The sequence below is a fragment of the Anser brachyrhynchus genome (genome assembly GCF_964034855.1).
Source record: "Anser brachyrhynchus genome assembly, chromosome: 2".
Taxonomy (NCBI): Eukaryota; Metazoa; Chordata; class Aves; order Anseriformes; family Anatidae; genus Anser; species Anser brachyrhynchus.
Genome location: NC_137695.1, coordinates 43734558 through 43758045, shown reverse-complemented (window position 1 = coordinate 43758045; position 23488 = coordinate 43734558). Strand labels below are relative to the sequence as shown.

The window sequence follows — 23488 nt, the reverse complement described above, 5'->3', positions numbered from 1 at the left end:
AGATGAACAGTCTTGTCTGCATCTCTTGTCTAGACAGAGTATTCATTACCTATTTCAGACACTTAACATTGTCCTTGGAACTTGTCTGGCATTACTGTAGAAAAGGCAGGTGAGGAAGTGCTTAAGAATACATTTCTGATGTTAAACAACCTATAAATGAAAACAGAAATACAATCGGAAAAACTTCAGTGATGAGATTTTGGTAACTCTGCCATTCATAAACATCTTGAAAAAAGTAGCCGTGAAATTTTGAAGTAACTAACTGGGAATCAGTTGTTAAGAATTAATTAGGAAACAATAGACACTGGTATTAATAAAGCTAATTGCTCGCTCCTCCCTGTAGCAACTTCAATATTCTGCATTTATTTTTTTCCCTAGAATTTCTTACTAGAAATTTAAACTAGAACATAGATGTGTATACCGTAGACAGATAAACATGCATACTTCCTATAGAGGCTGCTTTTCTTCCAGCAGCTTTTCCTTCACAGGAATTGCTTTCAATTTATAGTGGATGCTGTTGTCTTTTTGGGGTAAGGTCTTCCTTAAACCTGTCTGTGTTGTTTTGGAAAGTATATTTAGCCCTTGCAGTACAAAGTTATACATAACCACAGTGTGCATTCACCATATTTTCACAAAACATGAATGGATTGTGATCCTTTTGTATGAGGCTTGCCTTCCTCTTGTTAAAGTGGAAGGCATACATATACATAGCTCCTGTACCCATGGAGGACTGAGGACTGGAAAAGGTTGCAATGGGAAGGCATAGAAGAAATAATGCTGCACCTACCACCTTTGATTTATGTATACAAGTGAGAGGACTGAGGAGGGAATGGGTAAGGCACAATGAATGTCTTTGAACACATACATTGTGTGTGAGTGAGTGGATTTTTGAGTTCCTGGTTCCTTGCTGGTGCTTCCAGTCAGAGGGTGGGGAATAGATGCCTAGCTTTATTGTATGTACTGATACCGACAGATTCCTAGCAGGTGTTTTGTGAGGGAGAGCTTGTGTGCAGATTCTCCCAAGAACTGAGCACCACTGCAGATCTCAAACATTCTTTTCATTGGCAATGTGATATATTCTTGATTCTTAGTGCCTCTGATGAAGCACTAAGGAAACCAAAATCCTAAATTATAACCTATTTCTCTCTCCCTCCTCAAACTACCGCACAAAAACAAACAAACAAAAATAAAACAAATGAACAAAACCCAATCAACCAAAACAAAACAGACCAGAACTCCTTAGCAAAGCGAGACACTGAATGGCATAAATTTCTCTCCCAGGATGATGAGAGGGGAAGAGAGGAAATAAATGAAGAGTGCTAGTTGCATTGATTTAGGCACTGCTAGGAATTTGTTGGACATCACAGAACTGAGCTTGTTACAGAACTAGAGGATGTTTTCTCACCTCCCTGATACTTGGCAGAGACAGGTCTGGTGTTGCTTTGATTTTTGGATGCTAGGGTCCAGTTTGGGGCACAACGTGCATCAGTGAGCAGAGAAGATGACAGCACTGGGTCACACAAAATAAAGCTGACTTGACTTTTCTAGCTAATGTCAATTTATTCTGTAAGATTGCTGTTGCAAACACCATAGTCATTATATTAATATTACATTAATCAGTACAGATACATAGGCATGAAGGAATGCACCCTTACTAGCAATGTGTAAGTGATTAGAAGATGCAGCCTGGAGATACTTTTGCATCGTGCCATCAGCAGGCAGATGAGGATGTGTACAGTTTCCTGACTGCAAGTGCTTCCTGAATCTTCCCACTTTCACAAAAAATAGCATTAAAATGCTTTAGTTCGCAACCTTTCTTTCCGCACAACATTTTAACATCAGAATTTTTCTGTTTATCCAGAAATCAATCTTCCTTTTTGTTGACCTGTATATCTGACAATAATTAAGGAAACGTATGTCTTAAAACTCCCTTGAGCAAGTGATTGATTTTATTAAACTGCTTGTTCAACAATATTTTTTAGAATAACATGCTGTCACCTAAGGTTAGTTATGTGAGCTTTAGTGCTGGTGTAAGTTGATAAGCCAATATCCCTGATCTTGAGTCCTCAGCTTTCTGAAGAATTTGCACAGTCCTATGCAAAGTAACCACAAAGGTTTTCTGCTGTCCTGGCTCTTCTCCAGATTTCATGGCCCACTTTATGTGGAAATGTCAGGGCTGACTGGATGACTGGATCACAGTGTGATACCTGATTCTAATGTCAAGTCTTTTAGCTGTCCTACATAGACTGTGTCTATCTGAAGGTGATTTTTTGTTTTTGATAGGTTTTTTCTTTGTCTTAAATGAGGGGGCCTTGGACTTTAGGTCTGCCCTCTTCAGAGTCTCCATCATGTAAAATGGAAAGGTGATGGGCAAGAGTGGCATGGATGATTTGCAACAGCCACGAGCTGATCATGTCAGTCACCACCTAAACACTTGAGAGTACGAGAAGCAATATGGTGTTAGGAAAGTAACAACCAGTACAAATGGTACATTATCCTGTTACGCAATGAAATAGGGAATTCTGTGCACACCCGTGGTCTTACAGCATTTTCATCACTTGGAATTACAGCAGGAGTTAGCAGTACAGTGAAGCTGGTTCTTTTTTACAGTACACGAAGGCACTGGATGCAGGTGGGTGGTCCAAGGTAGTTCATACCCTGAATATTTTGCAGTACTCAGTATGTAGCTCGATGTAACCCTTGCAATGCAAAGTGGCTTTCAATGTCATTGTTTAAGTGAAGAGGGATTTCTTCTTGTAGAAACCATATGAATGACACTCTGTGGTAATTGGGGAGCTACTGTTCAATTCAACTAGACATTTGTAAGTGTGGTTGTTTTGTCGTTGCAAAATCGAGGCAGTTACTGCTGACCTGGAACGACATAAATTCATGGGATGAAGGAGCCCGACTTGGAATTGCTTTGTTAGTGCTCTACGTGCCCCCTAGTGGTGTTTTTTGCTCCTTTCCCCTTTATGAAACGCGGTAAGATTTACTTTGTTTACTGCTAGGGTCAATGAACGTGTCACTTAGTCGCAGTGAGATAAGCATGACTGGAAATTACAAACCAGAAGTGGAAGTGAGAGAAGTAAAAATTTTCAGCCCAGACAATTCCAATACTCATATTTTATCCATAATTGCAAGTACCTTTGCATATTCCTACTTGTAACAATCTTCTCTTCAAAAATTCAAAGGTTCAGAAATTCATCTCATGCTGGAATGTCTCCAGGTGATGCAGAACCAGCTGATCGTTAGTAATACTGTCTCTGAAAGGCTTTCTGGAGGCATGGGGTGTGCTAGGGCACAAGGAAGAGTTTGGAGGGATAAGTCTGGAACTATTACCATCCTATTGCTAACCCAGCCAGCCAGCCGTGCCTTACATGTTCTGGATCAACTTGTAGTCTGCTCAGACTCATTGTGGTCTAGAGGATTAAGAAGGAGATGCATAAGTAGCTCTCTTTAACAGAGCCCTCTTCTACTGAGTCTACTGGAGCCTGGCCTTGCCAAAAAGTCTGGAGCATAAAAGTAGGTAGACTGCTGCATGTTGAATATTGCTCAGTAAAGAAGGCGAGCGGTACTTATTGCAAAGTATTGAAGTTCTCAAAATGGGAGTTAAAAAACTTTCAGTAGGTTCCTGGTCCATCTTTTACACTTTACTAAACTTTACCTGCTCTGTAGTTCTAAACAACATATATTGGAATATTGGTTTTCCAATGGTTCAGGAAAGCTTTTGTACATTGTTGTTAATTTCAATTACTGAAAATTATAGCATCTCAGTCTTGGTTTTTTTTTTATTTTTTTGCCCTTTTGTGGATTTTTGGCCAAAGAATGCAAAACTTATTGGTAATGTTAGAAGACTCAGGATACAATTTCATAATAAAACCTCTATAGCTTGGAACATCATTTTGGCCCCTCCCCTCTCCCACTTAGTAAAAGGTAACGTTATCCCTACCTTTCCCCCCACTTAAGAATATGATGTCTGCTAACTGAAGTTATATTTGTAAAATAGCCTGTCATGCTGACTGGTGTTTTGATACATTTATATAATGAGAGGTTTCATATCAAAGCAGTAATATAAGGAGGTTGAAGTGATGTTGCCTTGGCAACCTCTGAATCTTGTGGTCTTTGTGGTATAAATCAAACACTAATCAAGGACCCGATTCAATATTCTCTATATATTCAAAATATCTATTGACTATGGTAATAGGTTTGAATGGGAAGGGAAAACAACACCTTCAACAAATTGCATTAATAAAGTTTGCCCTCTATATATTGAAACAACTAGAGAAAAATGGCATAGATTATAACCATGGCATTAAATGCAGGGGGCCCAGTTTGATGCACAAGAAAGGTTCCTAAAATGTCACTGCAGCTATATTTCCACTTACAATTTGTATGCAAGATGTTGTCAGTAAAATGCCTGGCATCCTTGCATACAATACTTTGAGTTATTCTTACATTTGAACAACAAAGTACTTAAATATTTTAATGTGTGTGATAAAAGTGTAGTATTTGAAACCTGTTGCTATGAATTATTCTCACATGAGTAATTTTTATGGTAACAAGTATCCTTACTGACTCTAGCTTCTAGCTCTCTTTGACACAAGTTTCTTTGGAGAGCCGCTTCAAATGACAGGGAAATCAATGGTAAAATTTACACAGAAGTATATGGGAGTTAAATTGGCTAAATCATTGTGACTGACAGCTCAGGAGATGTTTATCAGTCATTTGTGAACACTGTATGCTGATCTAATTGTTTCTGATCCCTTGTGTTTTCTTGTTGCATTGAACTAATGTAGTCATATAGAAATGATGCATTTGGACAAGAATAGAGAGAAAAAGAATGGGTCAAGGTTTTTTTTTCTTTTTTTTTTTTTTTTTTCCAAACGTATGTTAAGGGATGGTACCATGACTTTTTTGCCTTCTCTCAAAGCCACCCACAAATCTGTTGTGGACTTCAAGAAAAAAGACTCTACAAGTAGAAGAGATTGCTTTGGCAGGTTTAAAGGTCTAAAAAGAAATACCCCCCAGAGGGTTGGATGATCATTTCAAAGAAGCAGATGGGGGTCTTCCAGAGAGGTTGTCTGAGGAATCTCAGTAAGGGAAATCCTCATAGTCAAAAATTCCAGCTTCATCCTCTGTGACTTGAGGCAGATACTCAACGAGGAGGTGGCACAGCTTCCCTCCAACTTCAACACAGAGAAGGGGAAGTCCCAGATCATGGCTTAAGCAACCTAAAGTCAAATCCACCCTTTGGAAAGAGTTCTCTCTCTTCATTATTCAAAAGAGGAAATTTGTTATTCGAGAGAGGAAATGTGGGGATCCCAGAATGGATGCCTTAGTTCATAGACACAAATAAGAAGAATGCAGTACTAAGTCGTGAGTATGTGGTATGGTGTTTTAGGCCTCCATTTCACCAGCTCTTGAAGAGAAGAGCTGCAAAATTTCCTGATTCAATAGGCCCAGCTGAATTCTCTATTTTATGTTCAGGGGAGGCAGAACGGCAGCATTCTTGGAGAGGTGAGAGCAGGAGTCCCAACTGAGTCAGGGCTGCAGGCAAGGACCTCAGGGAGAGAGGTGCAGTAAGCCCTGAAACCACAAATTGAGTAATACAGTAATAAGCAGGACTTATGTTTTAGTATGACTATTTCTCAGGAGAGAATGGTGCTCAGAAAATCAATAATAAAATGTCACTTGTTAAAGTAACAACATCTCTTATTTTGCAACTAATCGTACATAATATACAGTAGTAGAAGAATAAAATCTTTGTAGTTTAGCTGCATATAAATTATTGTTATTGTTAAGCAGAGAGATTTAGGCTCTGATAAATGAGAAGAAACAATACAATGGACTGAAATAGTACAGGCAAATTATAGCACTATATTAGTACCTTGTTAATGAGGGATTTGCACACTTCCCTTTTCATATATATTTTCTGCAGTTTTATATAACTCAGCAGTACAAGAGTATTTGCAGCTGTTAATTAAAAAAGAGATTTAGCATGACTTTGTTTTAAGTGTCTCATCTGTAGATATGAATTGCAAGAACATAAAAATAATATACCTTTAAAAAAATAATTAATTCAAAATATAATACTTTGTTTTCTGACTGGCAATCTGCACATACCTGGAGTTTATGGCTTTGCTCTATGTTATATTTATTCATGCTTGAGTACTGAAGTAGTAGCACTAGACTAAGGGGCCAGATTCACTGCTAAAGTCTCTTATCTGTAGAATTAGGGATCAATGCTTTTAAAATTAACAGTGCCCATCTCGTGTTAGACCTGGATGCTTGCAGCACTCCAGTATGTACATTACTTTGGTGGAATTGTACACCTGCTTAACTTTCAGCCTGTATGCAATGGTTTGTGAGACTGTTGACCAGCTCTCAAACTTGCTCTTCGTGATGTTGGCTGGCATATCAAAATGTGTGTATGGGAAATAGAAAGAAGGTATATTTGTATGAATGCATTGTATCCTGCAGTAGAGGTAATAAGACAAGGCAAAGATGTGAATTGCTTCCAGCCTGTGCTTTCTACAGTAGTCCTAAGTAGTATTTTAGTAATTCATGATATGGCATTTGTAGAGAGTTCTGTTATAGCTTTCTGCATTGCCCCTCTTCCTGACTGTTTTTTCAGGAATGGGTAGTACCAGTTTGGCTCTAGTTAAAAGCAGTCTTGCTCCTGCAGAAATCTTTACCTTTTTTTTTTTTTTTTTAAGGTCAGAGAAACTGTTTTCATTGATATAAATAGGCAAGAATCAATATCAGTAAAAGAGTTGATAACTACCTTCCAATTCATTTCAGCCATCCAATTTCTGTCCTTTGGATAGTTGGCTATTTCTTTTCTATCCCCTCAGTCCCTTCCTAGACTTGTAATATCAGGTTATAGCTGGAACTGATGATATTTACATTCTATCCAGCAACAATAACATATCTGGCAACAAAGCATTTCTACTGTAAGAAGACTGTTACACATCTTCTAAAACTACCCCTCGGTTCTCAGAACAAAGAAAAGAAACCCAAATGGCTTTGCTGCTGTACTGTTTACCAGATGAGAGTTCAGGGTAACTTTTGTCAGAGACTTAACGTTGAGCTGTGCATGTTCAAGGCCCACTGGGGACTGAAGTCTATTGATCCCTAGTGCTCAGCCTACGAAAACGATCGATGCTGTGGGGAGGGAGTCTGCTGCAGCTCCATCTGTTGCATTCAGGCTGAACAAGGATTTCCTCTTCCCCAAGCCACCTGCAGAGCAAGATTGCTCAGATCTCCAGAGGTGAAGTAGATTTCACACTCGTCGTTTTCTTGCTTGAAATTCTTTAAAGGATAATGGAGGGTCCGATCATTTCTCTGTGTGATAATACACATAATGACATGAAATGAAGCGGGGCTGGGGGGGGGGGATAGACAAAGTGGAGAAAAATATTGTGAGGAAATAAAATCGTGAGACTGACAGATTCAAAGCAAAGGACCAAATCTTTCAAGGAGATCAATGCAGGATGTATTTTGATTGCAGTATGTAAGGCTGTGTAGCTAACTCAGACGCTAGGAGCAGTATAGCCGTGTAAGTATGGTGCCTACTTCAGGTTAAAAACTATCTCACTAGGAGTAGTTAGCTAACAGGACTGTTCTTTCAGGACCCAAGCAAATCACCCCACCTATAGTGGGGCATGTTTTGTGTAGATGTACTCCCTTCTTACAAAGGAACCACAAGTTCAACTTGTCCACTGTGCTAATTTTGCACAGTCTTACTAAAACCTAGAGGTCTTCTAGCTTTCAGTTCAGATACAGAAAACAAACAAGTAGATTTCAAACACCTGCATTGTTAAAAGCTTTGCATACAATAAATCTTTCTGTTTACATATAGAAAACATCTAAAGAGTCTCATTTTCAAACTGAGATCACAGAAGCAAAGGGCAAGGGGATTCACTGGGACTGCATTCCCCACTTCAGTTGATTGCCAGATTCAATGGGTAGAATGGTGCTAAAGCAGTGTACACTCTTCTTGCTATTTCTGTGTGAAACAGTAGTATTAAATACAGTAATATTTAATTTATATCACTTTCAAATAGGTACCACATGGAGTAGTGGAAATCTTGCAGCCTTTGTTAGAAGTCTCGCTGATTACAGAATGGACAGGATTGGAAAACTAAACTTAATTTCTTCCAAAAAAGTTTTTTTTTTTTTTTTTCCTGGAGAATTAAATGAAAGTTGGCACATTTCAAACAAATTATGTAGGCAGGTGGTGAAATACCTCAAAGTTGCTCTTTCCACATTTGTGAAGAATCGAAAAAATATCTAAGATATCTAAGCGCTTCTAATTTGGAGATAATGGTCATCATGATTACACTAGGGTAAAATTGAAGCATTGGAATGGTGTATCTAATCATGAATGACCAAGGTAGAAAAGAAAAATAATGATCATTCCTGTGAACATAAGAACAAAGAATAATTTAATATTCTCTATTAAAGCTAGCTGGTCCTTAAGCTAGTATGCAGAACAGCTAATCTGAAAACTAATTCAACCTTGTAATGTTTTTTAAAAGCAAACATTAAACAATTTTAAGAGGATAGGAAGCCAAAGGGAATTTAGACTAAATCTCTCCCACTAGTTAAGCCTTGTTACATATTTGAAAGGCAGGTAAATTAATGATTAATTATCAATATGGTACAGATAAATAAGGGGAAAAAAAGGTATGGATGTAAGAATTTCTAGCATCTGTGCATTTCTTTGCACTAAGAGCACTCCAACATGTCATCCTTATTTGTATCTCCTGTCATTTCAGAATAGCATAATAAAAATAAACACTTTTTATTTTGAGTCACGCTGCCACACAGAACAATATTGCATTTTTGTTCATTACTGCTATAGAAATGAAAAATTACATATTTCGTAATGCAATACTATGAGACTTTTCAGAATCATTCACATGCACATTTTGAATATAAATGTGTGTGCACGCTCATGCATATATATGTTTATGATTGTGTATATATTTACATATTGGGATCATCTAAAAACTATTCTTGAAAAGGGAAAGGATAAAATAAGGCATAGTATTGAATTAAGTGTATTTTTAGAAAAGCTTGTTAATGTAATCATACAGTTATAGAACAGTCGAAGTAGGAAGGGACTTTTAGAGGCCATTTGGTCCAACCCCACTGCTCAAGTAGGGACACCTAGAGCCAGTTGCCAAGAAGATTTTGGAGATCTCTAAGGAGGGAGACTCCACAACCTCTCTGGGCAACCTGTGGCAGTGCTATCACCTTCACAGTAAATGAGATGAAGTGTTTCCTGATGTTCAGAAAGAACCTCTTGTGTTGCAGTTTGTGCCCATTACCTCTTGTCCCGGCACTGGGCACCACTGAAAAGAGCCTGGTTCCATCCTCTCTGCACCCTTCCTTCAGGTATTTATATACCTTGTAAGGTCCCCCCCTGAGCCTTCTCTTCTTTTGGCTAAACAGTCCCAGCTCTCCCTTCACGAGGCTCTTGTCAGCCAATTTCTCCGGCCTTTTGAGGTTAAATAAATCTGTTGTCTGCATGTTCCAATTTCTGTTAAATACCAAAAACATTGACCGTTTTTTAACAGTCTTTGTTGGCTACCTTTGTAAAAACAAACAACAACGAAAACCCAACACAAAAGCAAATACCTCCTCATCCCTTGCAAATATACACTTTCTGAGACATGGTAACCTTTAAATCTATGGTTTATTCTTTGAGAAAAATGCAGTATGACGTTTTAGCCTATTTACAGTCAAATATTTTCCATTCTGAGATTTGCTTATAGCCGTGGCAAACTGCTCTACTCTTGATGTATTTTGTTGGCTTCCGCTAGTGCATCCACATTCCGGACTGTGCTACTTGTTTGCCCAAACAACACGTATTTTCCTCTGCTTAATAAGACTAATTACTCTTCCTTTCCTTTGCTTCCTTTTGGAATTAGAACATATTGACTAATATTTTAAATGGCCTTTTGTGCTTGCCTGTGAAGAGAACTGCTTTTAATAAGAAAGCTGAACCTGAAGACATTTAACACAGTTAATTTAGTTCTGGTTAACCCTATTGACTATGTTCTTATAAAGCAGCACTGTGTTCCTACGTATCTCTGCACCACTTCATTATGCTCTCTCGGTGTCATATGCACATTAATAACCGATGATGGAAGAAAAAAAAGTTTGAGTTACAGGCTGAACTCCAAACTACAGCTTTTCTGAAAGTGTCATAGATCACGTTTAATAGCCTGTGGATCAAAATGAAACCCAATATACATCACAGGGGAACTCAATAATTGAAGCATCCCAGGAATGTCTAAGTACTGGAGTCCTGAGGTCACTAGAAGCTTCATTCTGTGCTCAGTTTTTACCTGAATAAGGACTGTCCCCTCTCCCCATCATCTTTTCTTTCTATAACAAATGGTAATCATATTTTAATGCACTTAAATGATTTTACATGGCATTTTGGGGAACAATGAACTCCCTTGTCTTCCCCTTCCTTCTCCTTTTTTTCTGTGAAATGAGAAAAACAGTCATTCAGAGGTATTGGCATTTCTGAGTCTTCAGTACACATGAATTGCAGCTATCTCCTTTCTGTGCTAGGTGTCTGCAGAATGGTCCCACAAGGGCACTGAACATGGGCTCTGGGTCTGTGAAGCCGATCTTCGCACCAGTTCTGAATTTACTCCTTTCAGGGGGCTCTCCGAAGCATCCTAACTGGTCCCTTGGTGATGTGAACGCAATAATTTGCAACCCTGGGGCTGCACAGGTGGTACTGTGGGTAGGGGAGCACGCATAGGTTTGTCTCAGGAAAGCAGCAGTTACAGAAAGATTTTATAGACTCTGTGGTTTACATAGGGGATAAATTTCATTCCTATGTGAAAGGTGGAAGGAAGGTTGAATTTCACAGCATCCTACTGACATAAAAACTAGGAATGTAACTGTAAAAAGCCTGGCCAAACTGAGGCCCTTGGGCCTTTCTTGAGTTGCGTTCGCAGGGCTCCAGTACCAGGACTGTGCCATAGGACTGTAGCAGATCTGGGCTGGTGCAGGGTGTGCTGGTTTGTCCTGAGCCCTAGGGCCCTTAGAGGTAGTGACACAGCCGTGCAGCCCAGGCCAGTCCCATCCTGCTGTAGGCACCGGTGCTCCCCAAGGAGCTGTTGTTTCACCTTATGCCTTTTAGCTGCTCCTAGAGCTGCCCTTCCTGCAGCTGTCTGCTCTGTGGTTCCCCAGCCCTGTGAGGAATTTGGAGTGCTGCTCAGAGGACCCAAATGTTCTGTCTTTTCTGATATATGGTGGGACTTTGAACTCAAGGGGGATGATGACTAATGAATGCAAATAAGGGAGTAACAGATGATTTTTAGGTGAACACTTCCAGCGAACATTTCAGGGTACACAAGGGATTGATGAGATGATTGTCCAGCAGAGCCTCTGGTTTGATACATGATCATTATATATATTCCTTATTCTTGCTAATACTTGCTATTCCAGCACTGAAGGATTTATGTAGGATAAAAGTAATGCCTGGCCCTCTCACTGAGAATCTCACTGAGAATGAAAGCAAAGAAGGCAGCTAAGCAAAAACTATTTTTGGCAATTGTTTCAGTGCCAATGCATTTCTTGGTTTTGCACACAGCAAACTACAGAACGGAATGGAAGTCATCAGTTCCTGGTTTGCACCTTGTCAGTGCAGCCTCCCCCCTCTGCAAGGGCCTGGTAACAGGAGATTCTATGAATGCTTTCAATATTTTATGAAGGTCCTTGAATATCAGAAGTTGCAGGCGGGCTAATGACAATCTCATGAATGAATAATGACTGCCAGTGTGGTCTGTTGGTCACGGCTTTTTAGACAAACCCTTTCTACACTACACAATAAAGTTTCCTCTAGTTACAAATCTTTCTAGTGGTATTGTTGCCATTCTGCCCTGACAGCTGGTACCTGCTGTGGTATCTGAATGAACAAAGTGTTTTCTAGCATTCTGTTGTTTTTGGCGTGTTTAATAAATAACAGCAATGAATTGGCTATAGTGCAATAATAGTAATCACAAGATTAATAGTACAGTGATTTTTCTGGTCACTTTATAGGGAATTGGACAGAAGGAAAATATAATCTGAATTCCATCCATAGTTAATGGACCCCTGCAGCATGACCTGATATGTTTTTGATGGAAAACTAGATAAGATACCTTTTTGCCTAGTCAGCCAGAAAACAGCAGCTGCTTAACAGTAAAAGCCTTTATTTTACTTCAGAATTAAAGGTAGACTTCTGCTGTAGTCTGAAGCCTGTGCAGCAATTTCAACACTGTCTTAACCTATTTGGAGAAGTATTTTATTGTATTGGTTATATCAGGTATAAGCGGGGAGCTCCTGTGCCACATGGAGCTGCAAAGGGTATGGGCACTAGGGCATATGCAGCATTTTTGGAAAAGAATGACAGACATACCAGGGTTACAAATGTCTGATCAAAGGATTGTCTAGTGGTTGTTTTGGGGTACAGGCTTGGGGTACAGGCCATTTATGGCTTTACACTTCAGTGCATGCTGGGCAGCTTATGTAGACTTTGTGGAAGAGCAGTAGCGCATGGAAAAGTTCTTGCTTTGTCCCTCTTAGTCCAGATGATGCATTTTTGGAGGGGCACGAGAACAGGAGTACAGGTACTGCAGGGGAAAGCATGTTTTCTGCCAAGGAAGAGCAATGAAATTGTGCTTTCCCTGCCATTCGCGTCTCTCTTCCCTTTCCTGCACCTTCTGCAGCATCAGTTCTTTACCACTACAGTGTTTGTGTGCTTGCCGTCTGAATGGACATCTCTTTCTATGCTGGGAGACACTCGTGTCTGGACAAGGGATGTCCAGAGATCTGTAGAAAGACATCAGCTGGCTTTACCTTTTTCCCTTGAAAGTACACTTCAACTGAATTGCTTGTGCTGGACAGGAATGTATTAGCCCTTATTTAATGAGCTTTATATTGCAGCATGTGAATTATGAAACTAAATGAAAAGCTACAGGTGATTTGCACCTAGCCATGAAACTGAAGCCTACAGTCAAAAAGAATGGAAGGACAGAAGCAACTACTTGGCTTCCTGTGTTTTGGGGACTTCTCTCTGGGAAGCCCTTTGACTTTCTACAAGTACATCTTCCAGAAGGGCATCTATTCTTGACTAGAAAATATCAAGGAATGGCAAAACTGCCATTTTCCTTGGCATCTCCTTTCAATGGTCAATTAGCTTTTCTGTATAAAAGGAGATTGGGAAGGGATGAAAAAATAGCTTTACAAACTGAAATAGCCTTCCCTAATCTATTTTTCCATTCTCACATACTCACAAACTGTCATCAAGTCACCACTCTTATTTATAAGCTAAATAGATTCACATCTTTAAGCCTTCATTGGCCATTGAATCACTTCTGTGGATGTCATCAACATCCTTCCAGTTTTTCATTATCATAAAAAGAAAGTAAACATCTGAACTCTGTATTGTTGCCAGTACCTGAGTCTCTGATACAGCATGTGGAGGAAAAACTGCCTCCTTAATACTTATGTACTTGTTCATAGCAATCACAGATCATACTAACTTCTTTTTTCTGTTTTTCTTTGGGAGCTCAAGCTGATGAGGCTTTGTAAAATATATATATTGTAATGATGAATACTGAAATGAAACCTTTTTTGCATGTGTGTTTTTGTATACATGACTATTTCAGGAACAAAAGAATTTGTGTAGACATTTTTTATTTTTTTTCCCCCCATTGGGTCAGGGAGAGTAATGAGTGGTTCTGGGGTCTGGGGATCCATGTTTAAGATCAGCCCTAACCATTTTAAAGCGTCCAGATATATGACCTCATTACAAAACTTTATTGTTTGTCTTTTGGAACTTTTAAGAGCTGATTTGGGGTGTGACATAGAATAAAAATAATTGCTGAGAACTCAGTTCTCAGTTTCTTGCCAGGAAGGATTCTTGGTTTCTGATAGGTGACCTGGAAGTCCATATAAATTTTGATATATTTTTTTTGTTGACTACTACAGTTTTCGGAGTAATTATCTTTAAGATAGTCATCTGTTCTTAGCTGAGTCTTTTTTTTTTTTCCATAATACATAGCTTACCTCTTGGCTATATTAAAAAGCCATTGTTAGAGTGGGTTTGAGCACACCAGGGCAGTGCAATTGCCTGTCTGCCTCTGTTTTCTTCATTTATGAGTCTCTCACTCACAAATGGTATCAGCTGTCATTTATTGACTTCCAGAAAATTAACAGTACGGATTAGCATCAAGACTATTCCTGATCTCTGCGGAGCCTCACTAGCAACTGCGTTTGATTAATGCTCTATTTGCTGCATGTGGAGATCCACTAGTTATTCAAATCTTGCTTAGTTTTACTTTATTACTGTAATGTAGTCCTTTTTTTTTTTTTTCCTGGGTGCTGTTGCTGTGTGAATTTTTCCTGATATTTTTCATCTAAATGGCTTTTGTAAGGCTTTCTTATTAGTGCTTTGTGTGAGTAACTCATTGAGAAAACTTGTAATATCAGCAAAATAGTGAAGGCAGGCTGACCCAAAAAAATGGTGTTCAGCAAAGATATAAATGTAACTAAACACAAAAGACTGAGTTTAAAATTTGTTCATGTCAATTTTAAAATAACAATATATTCTTACCCTTTAGTTCATTATAAATTAAATCAGGGATGAGTGTTTCCTTTGTTTTACTTTGTCCATCTTTGTCACTTCTAATCCTGGTGCTTGTATTCTGCAATTTCCTTAGTATCCCAAAATGTATGCAAAGATTCAGTCAATTTTTTTCAGTTCTTGGGTACAAGCCATCCAGGCCTGTGGATCTGAAAATTTGCCCTCATAGTTGTTTAACATCCCAGTAGCTGCTAATAGCTTGGAAAGTTCATCAGCTTTGTGGGAATCCTTCATCCTGCTCCCTCCCTGCAGAAATGAAAAGCTTTTTGAACACTTCTGCCTCATCTAGTTTTAACGATTAACCATAGCTTGGGCTTTACTCATCCCTGACATACATACTTACCTACTTAAAATGTTTCTTCTTTTCTTAATCCCGTCAATCAAAGATTCCTTTTTCTTCTGATAAATTTTCTCCATGTCACATTTGTATTGATTGCTATCTGATCCGTTTCCCCTTTTCAACTTGTTAAATATTGCTTTTCTGTCTTTGCTTTGCCAATGAACCAGGATGGACTTTTAGATAAAGCTGTCTTCTTTCTTGATTGAAAGATTGCAGCTTTTGGCCTTCTAATCTCTTTTAAAAGAGCTGTAAGCTTTCATCTATTTTCTACCTGAAATTCTCTGGAAATTAAGACTTTTGAAAGGCCCTTTTTGATTGGGAGCATCCTTTTCTTTTGCCTGCACTGCATCAGGTTGTGATCAGTTCACAGAGGCTGATTTTTAGACCAGTGACTGTATCTCTGTGCCCCAGCATGGTTGAAAACGAAGATGTAACATACTGGGTGCACTCCACACCCTTGCTGGTGAGTTGGGACAGGATGCAATGCTGTGTAAAACTTACTTGTGGACCTTGACTGGGGACAGTCTGGTTGTGCTGGGTCAGCGTGAGTGACAGTGGGATGTGGGGACTGGGGAACCGAGGGAAGGCACGGTCAGCGCTGGGTATTGCGTATCTTAGACACTTGAATGATGCCAGGGTTCTCATTTAATGACATGCAGTTTTCTACAGAGACTCAGTAAGTAGTGTCCATCTTCATGAATCGGGTTCATTTTCACAATCATTGGTAGCTACAAAGTAGTTGTGTTGACCTGGAGGGTTTGTTGCCCAAGCTGCCAAAGCACTCTGCCGGAATTGTTTTGGGGTTGGTGGTTAGGACCTGGCTGTAGGACCTATACTGTGTACCCTGCTCTGGAACCCGTACAATGAAAATATATAGTGCAGGTAGCTGTGCCTGGGCTCAGAGCTCAAGCTTTCTGACCCAGCTGAGTGGGGAGCTACACATGCATTTGGGGGTTGCATCTGGAACTCTTATTTCCAATAGCTAGTTTTAAGCCACAGCTAGCAGTAAGCCAAGGTGACCATCGGGGGGCACCAGAACAACAGTAATATGTTTGAACTGCTAATTAGTGCACACACTGCTAATGTCTGTTTGGTGCTCTCAGGAAAGAAAAAACAACAACTGTGTTTGAGGAGAGGAGGAAATATCTTCCAGTTATTAAATCAACATAATTTCCATAGTGATACTGCTAGCTCTGCTTTGAAGGCACGGACTGTTAGAGTAAACTACAGCAAGCATGAATTATCTCCTGCTTTTCAGGCAGCACGAGCTTTTTCTTCTTTCTCTCCTTCTCTCATTCTCCCTCCCTCCCTTCTTTCCTGCCCTCTTTCTTTCTTTTTCTTTCTTTTAATCCTTTGTATAAAAATACATATTGCTCACAAGGTTTAGACTTAGAAAGTAGATATTTTGAATAATTATCTCTGAGAGGTCAATGTCTAATAAAAACATGAAACAGTGTTTGTAAAGATTTTACAGTTCTCTGCTTCCCAGGCATTTGGATTGTGCTATGTGAGGTCTGAATCCCACAATGTATACAGCTTTAACAGCAGCTGAGTGCTGAGTGACAGTTCAGCTGATGCTCTGAACTTGAGACTCCATCTGTATGGATTTTAGCATGGACAGATATTGTGTAGCAGTGGCTGGAGGCTGCAGGGAAGTCACGGTGTCAAGATGTCTTTGCCTGCTCCTTAACCTGACCTCACAAGGATGATGAGGAGCATGCCTGCCTTTTGGTGTGGGGAAGAGCAGTACTTTTCCTTTGAAAAAAGAAGGCTGTTCTGTAGGCAAAGACTTCTTGCAAGTGTGTCTTCTGTAACATCCTGAGATTCCTCCTGCTAATCTTTGATGAAATATTACATTATTATTATTTAATTCTGAAGGTGTGACCCTGTTTCAGTAAAGACCTTGCTTTTTTGTTTTGTTTTGATTTTAAAGTTCCTCAGTGAAGGTACCAAGTTCCTGTGTGTTGATTCAGAGCATGCTTTCTGAAAGCCAAGACTACTAGCCAAGATCTGACCTTGCTTGGCTGGTGCTATTGGAAAAATTGTCCAGGTTTTCCTCACTGTCCAGTTGCCCTACAGATTTACCAGTCTTGAGGTAGTGTCCCCTTTGCATGACTCAGTGTTTAGTCCACAATTACTCACAATGTGGGTTTTATCTATAACAACACACACAGTCTGTTTTTATAGGTGAAAAAATTTGCAAATAATATTTCTGACAGTCTTGACAAAAAAACAGACAACCATGACATGAATATAACGTTTGGACACTGAGACTTGAAAGGGTTCCTGGCCTGAAACCATGTCACTTTTTCTCACTAAGTAGTTTGGCTTGAAGAAAAATATTATTTCACTATGCAGATCTTGCTTTTATATCCCTTGACCATCACAGTCACAGCACTACTGTGTAGAAAACAGTGTCATTATGCAAAATCTGGCTTTCATCAGGCAGCTCGGGATGCCTGGAAATTCCTGCTTTCTCAAGCTCACTAAGCCTATCTGAGGTCTTCTAAAAATGATGAAAAGAACTGTTAATCCCGCTGCTGCTTACCTTGAAGTCAGAAAGTCTCTCCCTAAATTTGTGCAGTTCCTTACTTTCTGCACTAGATGGTGATCAAAAGCAACCCATGCAGGATTCTGTCTTGGCCTCCTGTCAGTTGACAGCGGATAATGAAAGGACATGAGACTGACCATTTTTCCTGCCAGCTTTTAAAGTTTTTCTCTGTCCCCGAGTAATTAATCTTTTTGGCAGAATCCTCTTAAAGTAGAAGTGAAAGTCTTTAGTGGCATTGCTAAGTTCTAATATCATATTGAACCTGTGATTTTTAAATTACTTATTTGTTAAACACATAGGAAGCATTTTTTGCCATTGTCATCACCAAATATTCATAAAATATCCTGTAACTTCAAGCTAGGATTACTGGTATTTACATAATGCAGAAAGTCAAATATGCCAGTTTTCAGAATAGTTGCTACAGACCAAAACCCAGTTGCTGAATGTAAAAATTGAGTACTGGTGCTTAGTACAAGGTAGTAACAAGGAAGGGGGAGCACTGCTCTGAAAATATGCTTACAGATTTTTATAAGATTAAAAACAAACTAAGGAGAATCCATCTCTGTACTTCCCACTCCAAAATTATAAAAACTGCTCTAGTCCTGTACCTTGGGAATAGTGCTGGCTTCAAAGGGAAAAAATGCAAGATGTATTTTGCATTATGTAACTGGAAAAATGAAGTCCTCTGAAGAAAATAAGTCCAAAAATGCTCATTTAAAAAAAAAAATTAAAAAAATAGAAGAGTAATTTTCAGGTATTGGAGTCTGGTAGATGGATTTAGACAGATTAGAGACATGGGAAAGGCCAGTACAATAATGCGTAGAGTGATGGTTGGTAGAAAATATCAAAGGTGCAGTGTTTAGATAGTAGGAGAATGTGCAATGCACTGGACTTCTGTGATCTGTACAATAGAAAAATAAACAGTTGAAAGAAGGAGGGCATCAGATTAAAATAAGTCTTAATAGCTGGGAGGGTTTTTTTGTCCTGTGTTTACCTCTCTAAGTAAAGCAGCAAAAGCATGACTCAGGGTTAGTTACTCTCATGCATGCATCCTTCCTCTGGTGGGGTTAAAGCTGGTTGAACCAGCCCTCTTCTGCTCCAGCTGGGAGACAGTCCCATGGGGGGTGGCTATGGCAAAAGACACAGTGCTGTGGAAAGGTGGAGGAGATCTGTTGGGTGCACAGTGTATGGCTTAAATTAGGCATTGAGAATCCTCTGTTTCTCTTACTGAGCAGGACACACACACTCAATCCTGAGGTCTTGTCCCAGGAGCTGGATAAAGAGATCTCCCATGGTCAATAACCTCAAGTTAAACATTTGCAACTCTTTGTGACTGCTACTAGGCAGTGAAGACACAGGTGATCAGCCGATAGGAAGCTGGAGAGCAATAAATAAGTATCTACTCTCAGGCGATTGTAGGGTTAAAAAAGAGCAAAAGGAAATTTGATGCAGCTACAACATGTTTTACACTGGTGATGTGTGTAGCAATGAGGAAACGCATGGCAAAGCCAGATTCCAGACAACTGAGTTGATGATATGATTCATACACTTACTTTTTAACTCAGCACTCAGCCTGATTATAATGAGAATCATCTGAGGGAAGTAAAATAACAACAGTTTGAAGCTTGTAGGAGGGCAGTAGCTTGTAGCCATGCTAGATGCAGAGGACCATGTCAATTGCTCTGCAGCATGTTGGAGAAATGGAGGTTATGCTGTGAACTAGATGGAGTTTTTTCTTTGCCTTGTGTTTTTGTGTTTGTGTTTTTTTTCGAGGAGTCCTCTGTAAGTCTGACTTTTGTTCTAAATCGGTCCTCCATGGCTGCATGGATGTACTTGCATGCATGTAATATATGCAAGCAGATAGTCTGTGTATACATGAAAACTGGATCATTGCATGTACACACAGCCAGCTTGGCAGCTGTGCACCAAAGGGATTTGTATGCACTTAACTTATAAAAACTGGCTCTGAATGTACGAAGGGAAGTAACGTCAAGAGAGTCGAGGCACACCCTTAGTATGGTATTAGCACGTATTCTCACAACTGTTCTTGGTTAAAGATGGTTCTCCCTCAAACAGAATCAGAACTGCAAATCTCATATTGTCTCATTCTGTATATTTTAAGTTTCTGAGCTCAGTGACCTTATCATACAATATGATAATGAGGTAAAAGCGTATGTGAATTTTATCCTAGTCTGAAGTTCTCCATTTCGTTTGTGGCAGATGAAAATCCTCACATACATTTAAAAAGCAGAGTTCTCTAATGATCAGTATGCATGTGTGGGACCAATGGGACACTTCTGGGATCAAATGCAAATGAGTTCTTTTTTATAGGAAATGATTCAAAGCACATGTCCCTGCAGTTTCAGTGAAAATTGTCAACTGTCAATTGCCAATGACAGAAAAGACTTCGGAGCAGTAGCAATGCGGTACAGTGTCAGAAAATGGCTGAGTCCAGGTGCCCTGGGAACCCAGGGGGATTTCACCTTTTCTAGCCTGATAGGTATGAGGCCACTGTGGTTCCCTGTCCCCAGGTCCTTAGAGTACACATACTCACATACTCGTTTCAGTATGAATACAGACTGTGAAAGCAGGACCTCACAATCCTTCTGACTTTCGGGGTGCACACACACAAAATACACAGCTGGCCACACAGATAAAGACAAAGAGCAGCGTCTTTACTGGCACCCAAACATTTATAACAATCATACAAACATGAACAGTATGAACCACCCAATTCTCTTTAGCTGATCAGGACTCAAATCTAGTGGGATAAATACATGCATATTATGGTCTCTCTGGTCACTGGTCTTAGGTCGTGAGTCTATCCAGTTGCTGTTACCTGGATCTGCAAACCCCGCAGGTTGCAGGTACTCAGACCTCTTATTTTCCTAGTTGACTTGTCCATCTTGAAGTTCACTAGTGTTTACACATCCAACAGAAGATAGAAATAATATTTAATGGGAATATAGGATAGACTGTGGTGATCAAGAACAGGGTTCGGCCATGTGAGTGTACTGACCAACAGTTTTTGTATCTGATGGTACTGTCTGTGTTTTTCTTCTGATTTCTCCTAGTTGTTTCTCCCCAATTCACCTTGACTCTTCCCTGTCCACACCTTTGGTCCTTTCACCTAAGCATTGCAGAATACATTTTTACAGTCCCAGACTTTTCTTCCTCTGCATCCCGTAAGAAGTACTGTACCCCTCTCCTGGCATTCCTGTGAAAGTTTTTCATTCATTGCTCTTTGTGGGTTTCACACCAGGGGCAAGTGCTCTCCTTTGATAGTCAGAGGAGTAGTCAATGTGGTGTGCTCCATTTTCACTGATCAGGTTACTAGGGTTCCTCTGCCTGTCATTGTTTCTCTGATCCTTACTGAGTCTTTGTGTTCTCTGTGGTTAGCCTTTAATCACATCACCTAACACATATCTACCGTGTCAGTAACTGGGGAGCACATGGCTCTGCATGATTCTTCTTGTGCTCTGGATATGCGCCCTCTGCACTGTGACCAATGCAGATCTTAGGCCTATGCAGGAAGTAAGATTTTACATATCTTTGATTATAGATAAACTGTCAAGATAAGTTTCATTTTACCATGCTTTAGTCACCTAAAAGCTGGGCAGAGGTGTTCCCTGAGGCCCATAGACAGGGAGAAAGGCTTTTCTAAATTGATCCCATATATCTTAGATGACTGCTCTAGGATGAGATAAATCACTCTCTAGAGGTGCATCTTTTCCTTCCTTAAAAGCAAAGCCTAAATATTTAGGCTAGATGTCTAACTTTCAGACTGCCAATATGATGGGAGTTGAATCCTACCTTCCGCATTTTACCTTCAGTGCTGGAGGCCATTTCTCTGGGTAACACATGATGTACAGTTCAGTGAACCTGACACTTCTCAAGTTATTGCTCCCCCTATGTGTGAGGCTCTTACAGAATTAAGCAACTGCCTTCTGTATACAATGCAGGTTCTGATGGAAAAATACCATCCAGGATCAATATTACATGAAGTTGAAATTAGGAACTAGGGGTCTGTATTACTGATGTGTGTAGTATAAGAATGGAACGACCAGGATTTGATTTTGTGTAGTCCATGATGTCCATACTAAATTTTCACAATCCATGAAGTTCACACCAGTTGCCAACCGTAGGTATGTGCTGTGCGTGCACGGAGTGTTGACCACTGGAGGAGTTGTCATCTGCGCTGCAAGTTTTCTGAAGGAAACCACTTTGAGCCAAATGGCAGCAAATTTGTTTCGATTTTTCAAGACTATTTACAAGGCAAATATGCACTAAAAATATCCCATCCTGCTCACTAAATCACTAACGTACCTGAGTGGTGTCTAGCTTTGGCATAGACTTGTGGTTAAGATCTTGGTTATTATTTCCTTTTTGTGTGCCTCAGTTACTTTGATAGCGATGATAGTACTTCCTCTTGCACGTTCAAAGGTAGGGATGGAAAGCACTGTAAAACTGCAAAATAAGAGTAATTTTTCACTTAGGATTATGACTTCTGTTTTTATATATATATTTTTTTGATGGTGGTGTTTTTTCCCCCTTTTTCCTTTCTTTTTTTTCTTTTTTTTTTTTTCCTGACAGCAGCTGCTTATTGATTTGTGTCCTTGCTTCTTACCTGCCTAATGGATGGATGTGACTTTAGAAGTACCAGGTTTTAAGACAAATGAGAAAGTTCAAAAAATGGTGTAGCTCAAACAGAGTTTCTGAATTCTTAGCTATGCTGATCCTGGTAGAAGAATGGAAGGAAGGTCTACAGCAGCGTGAAGGAAGAACCAATAAAATGTACAATAATGCAGTCATGGTAGAGAAAAAAATATTTCCATCCTCAGGTATTTAGTTTTATTGGAAATTATTTGATTCAATTATCAAAAGCACAGTAATTATGACCCATGCAGTACTAATGACTATTGGCAACAAGACTCACGAGGACACACAATCTAATTAGCTTTAATGAGATGGATTTAATAATACATTGGATTAACATCTGTTAGAACCAAGTATCAAGATTTATTGTTCTCTGAATAAATATTGACCTCGTGCTCTCAGGTCAATAAATCTTAAGCTTGCCTGCACTTAAATGAGTATCTACTTATTATGTTAGCACTCTTTTGTTTCCTATCACCAACTTCAGTATGAGGAGAGGAGAGCTGCACTTCCCTCCTGCTGTGTAAAACACTTCTTTAAGGAGTAGCAAGAAAGCACTGAATTTGCAAATTGAAGACAAAAAGGGTTGGAGCCTATACCCTTTGTCTTTTCTTCTTATAAAACTGCTCTTCCTTGTTGTTGCTTGCTAAGTAGAAATTTCAGAAATGTCCAGAAAATATCAATAGTAATGCCACAGAAAAACTGTGTAGCTTGTATCATCTCCTCGGTTAAGCAGTCTTTGTATTTTGAGTAGCATTGTGAGTGGTGTTGGGAAGATCTGTGGGGATGAGTTGGAGGAATTCCTCCTCCTTGATGTGTACTGAGATACCAAGATAGTTCGGATTTCATTTTGTGCTTCAGATATTTAAGCGCATATTCCTTTCTAGCTGTAGGCATCTCAAGAGGATTGAGATGGAACATGTTTCTTTTTCATGCCTACAGGGTAGGAACTTCTTGATAATCTCAAAAGGGATCACTGTGGTCAGAAATATCTTCAAGTCTTACAACATTTTTTATAACCAAGAAGAGTTCCTTTTAAAACAGTAGAAAATACTTGAGACTGATATTCTTTCAGCAGAATATTTAGACCTTCCTTTCAAATTTAATAGAGTTATAAGGGAACGTTTGTTAGTCTAACTCTACTCCAGGTGAAGTCAGCTATAAAACTGCTAGGATCTCTAACAGCAGAATTCGGTAGGTGAATGTTGATTAATGTAGAGGATCTTTTTAACAGAGACACTGATGAATGGGAGACTTTATAAATTTTGTAGGAAGGTTATTT

At 39.4% G+C, this 23488-nt stretch overlaps 1 protein-coding gene across 3 annotated transcripts in view; it reads left to right on the top strand.

The window, feature by feature from the left end:
- Nucleotides 1-23488, top strand: part of GADL1 (glutamate decarboxylase like 1) — an 84708-nt gene that overhangs the window by 48213 nt on the left and 13007 nt on the right. Inside the window, exon 15 of one of the 3 annotated variants that reach the window (XM_080581002.1) lies at nt 10591-10845. The exons of the other annotated variants lie outside the window; for them this stretch is intronic. Coding sequence (XP_080437128.1) covers nt 10591-10704 — 114 coding nt within the window. The 3' untranslated portion in view covers nt 10705-10845. Of the gene's footprint in view, nt 1-10590; nt 10846-23488 lie in introns of those variants that run through there. 3 annotated transcript variants of the gene reach the window in all.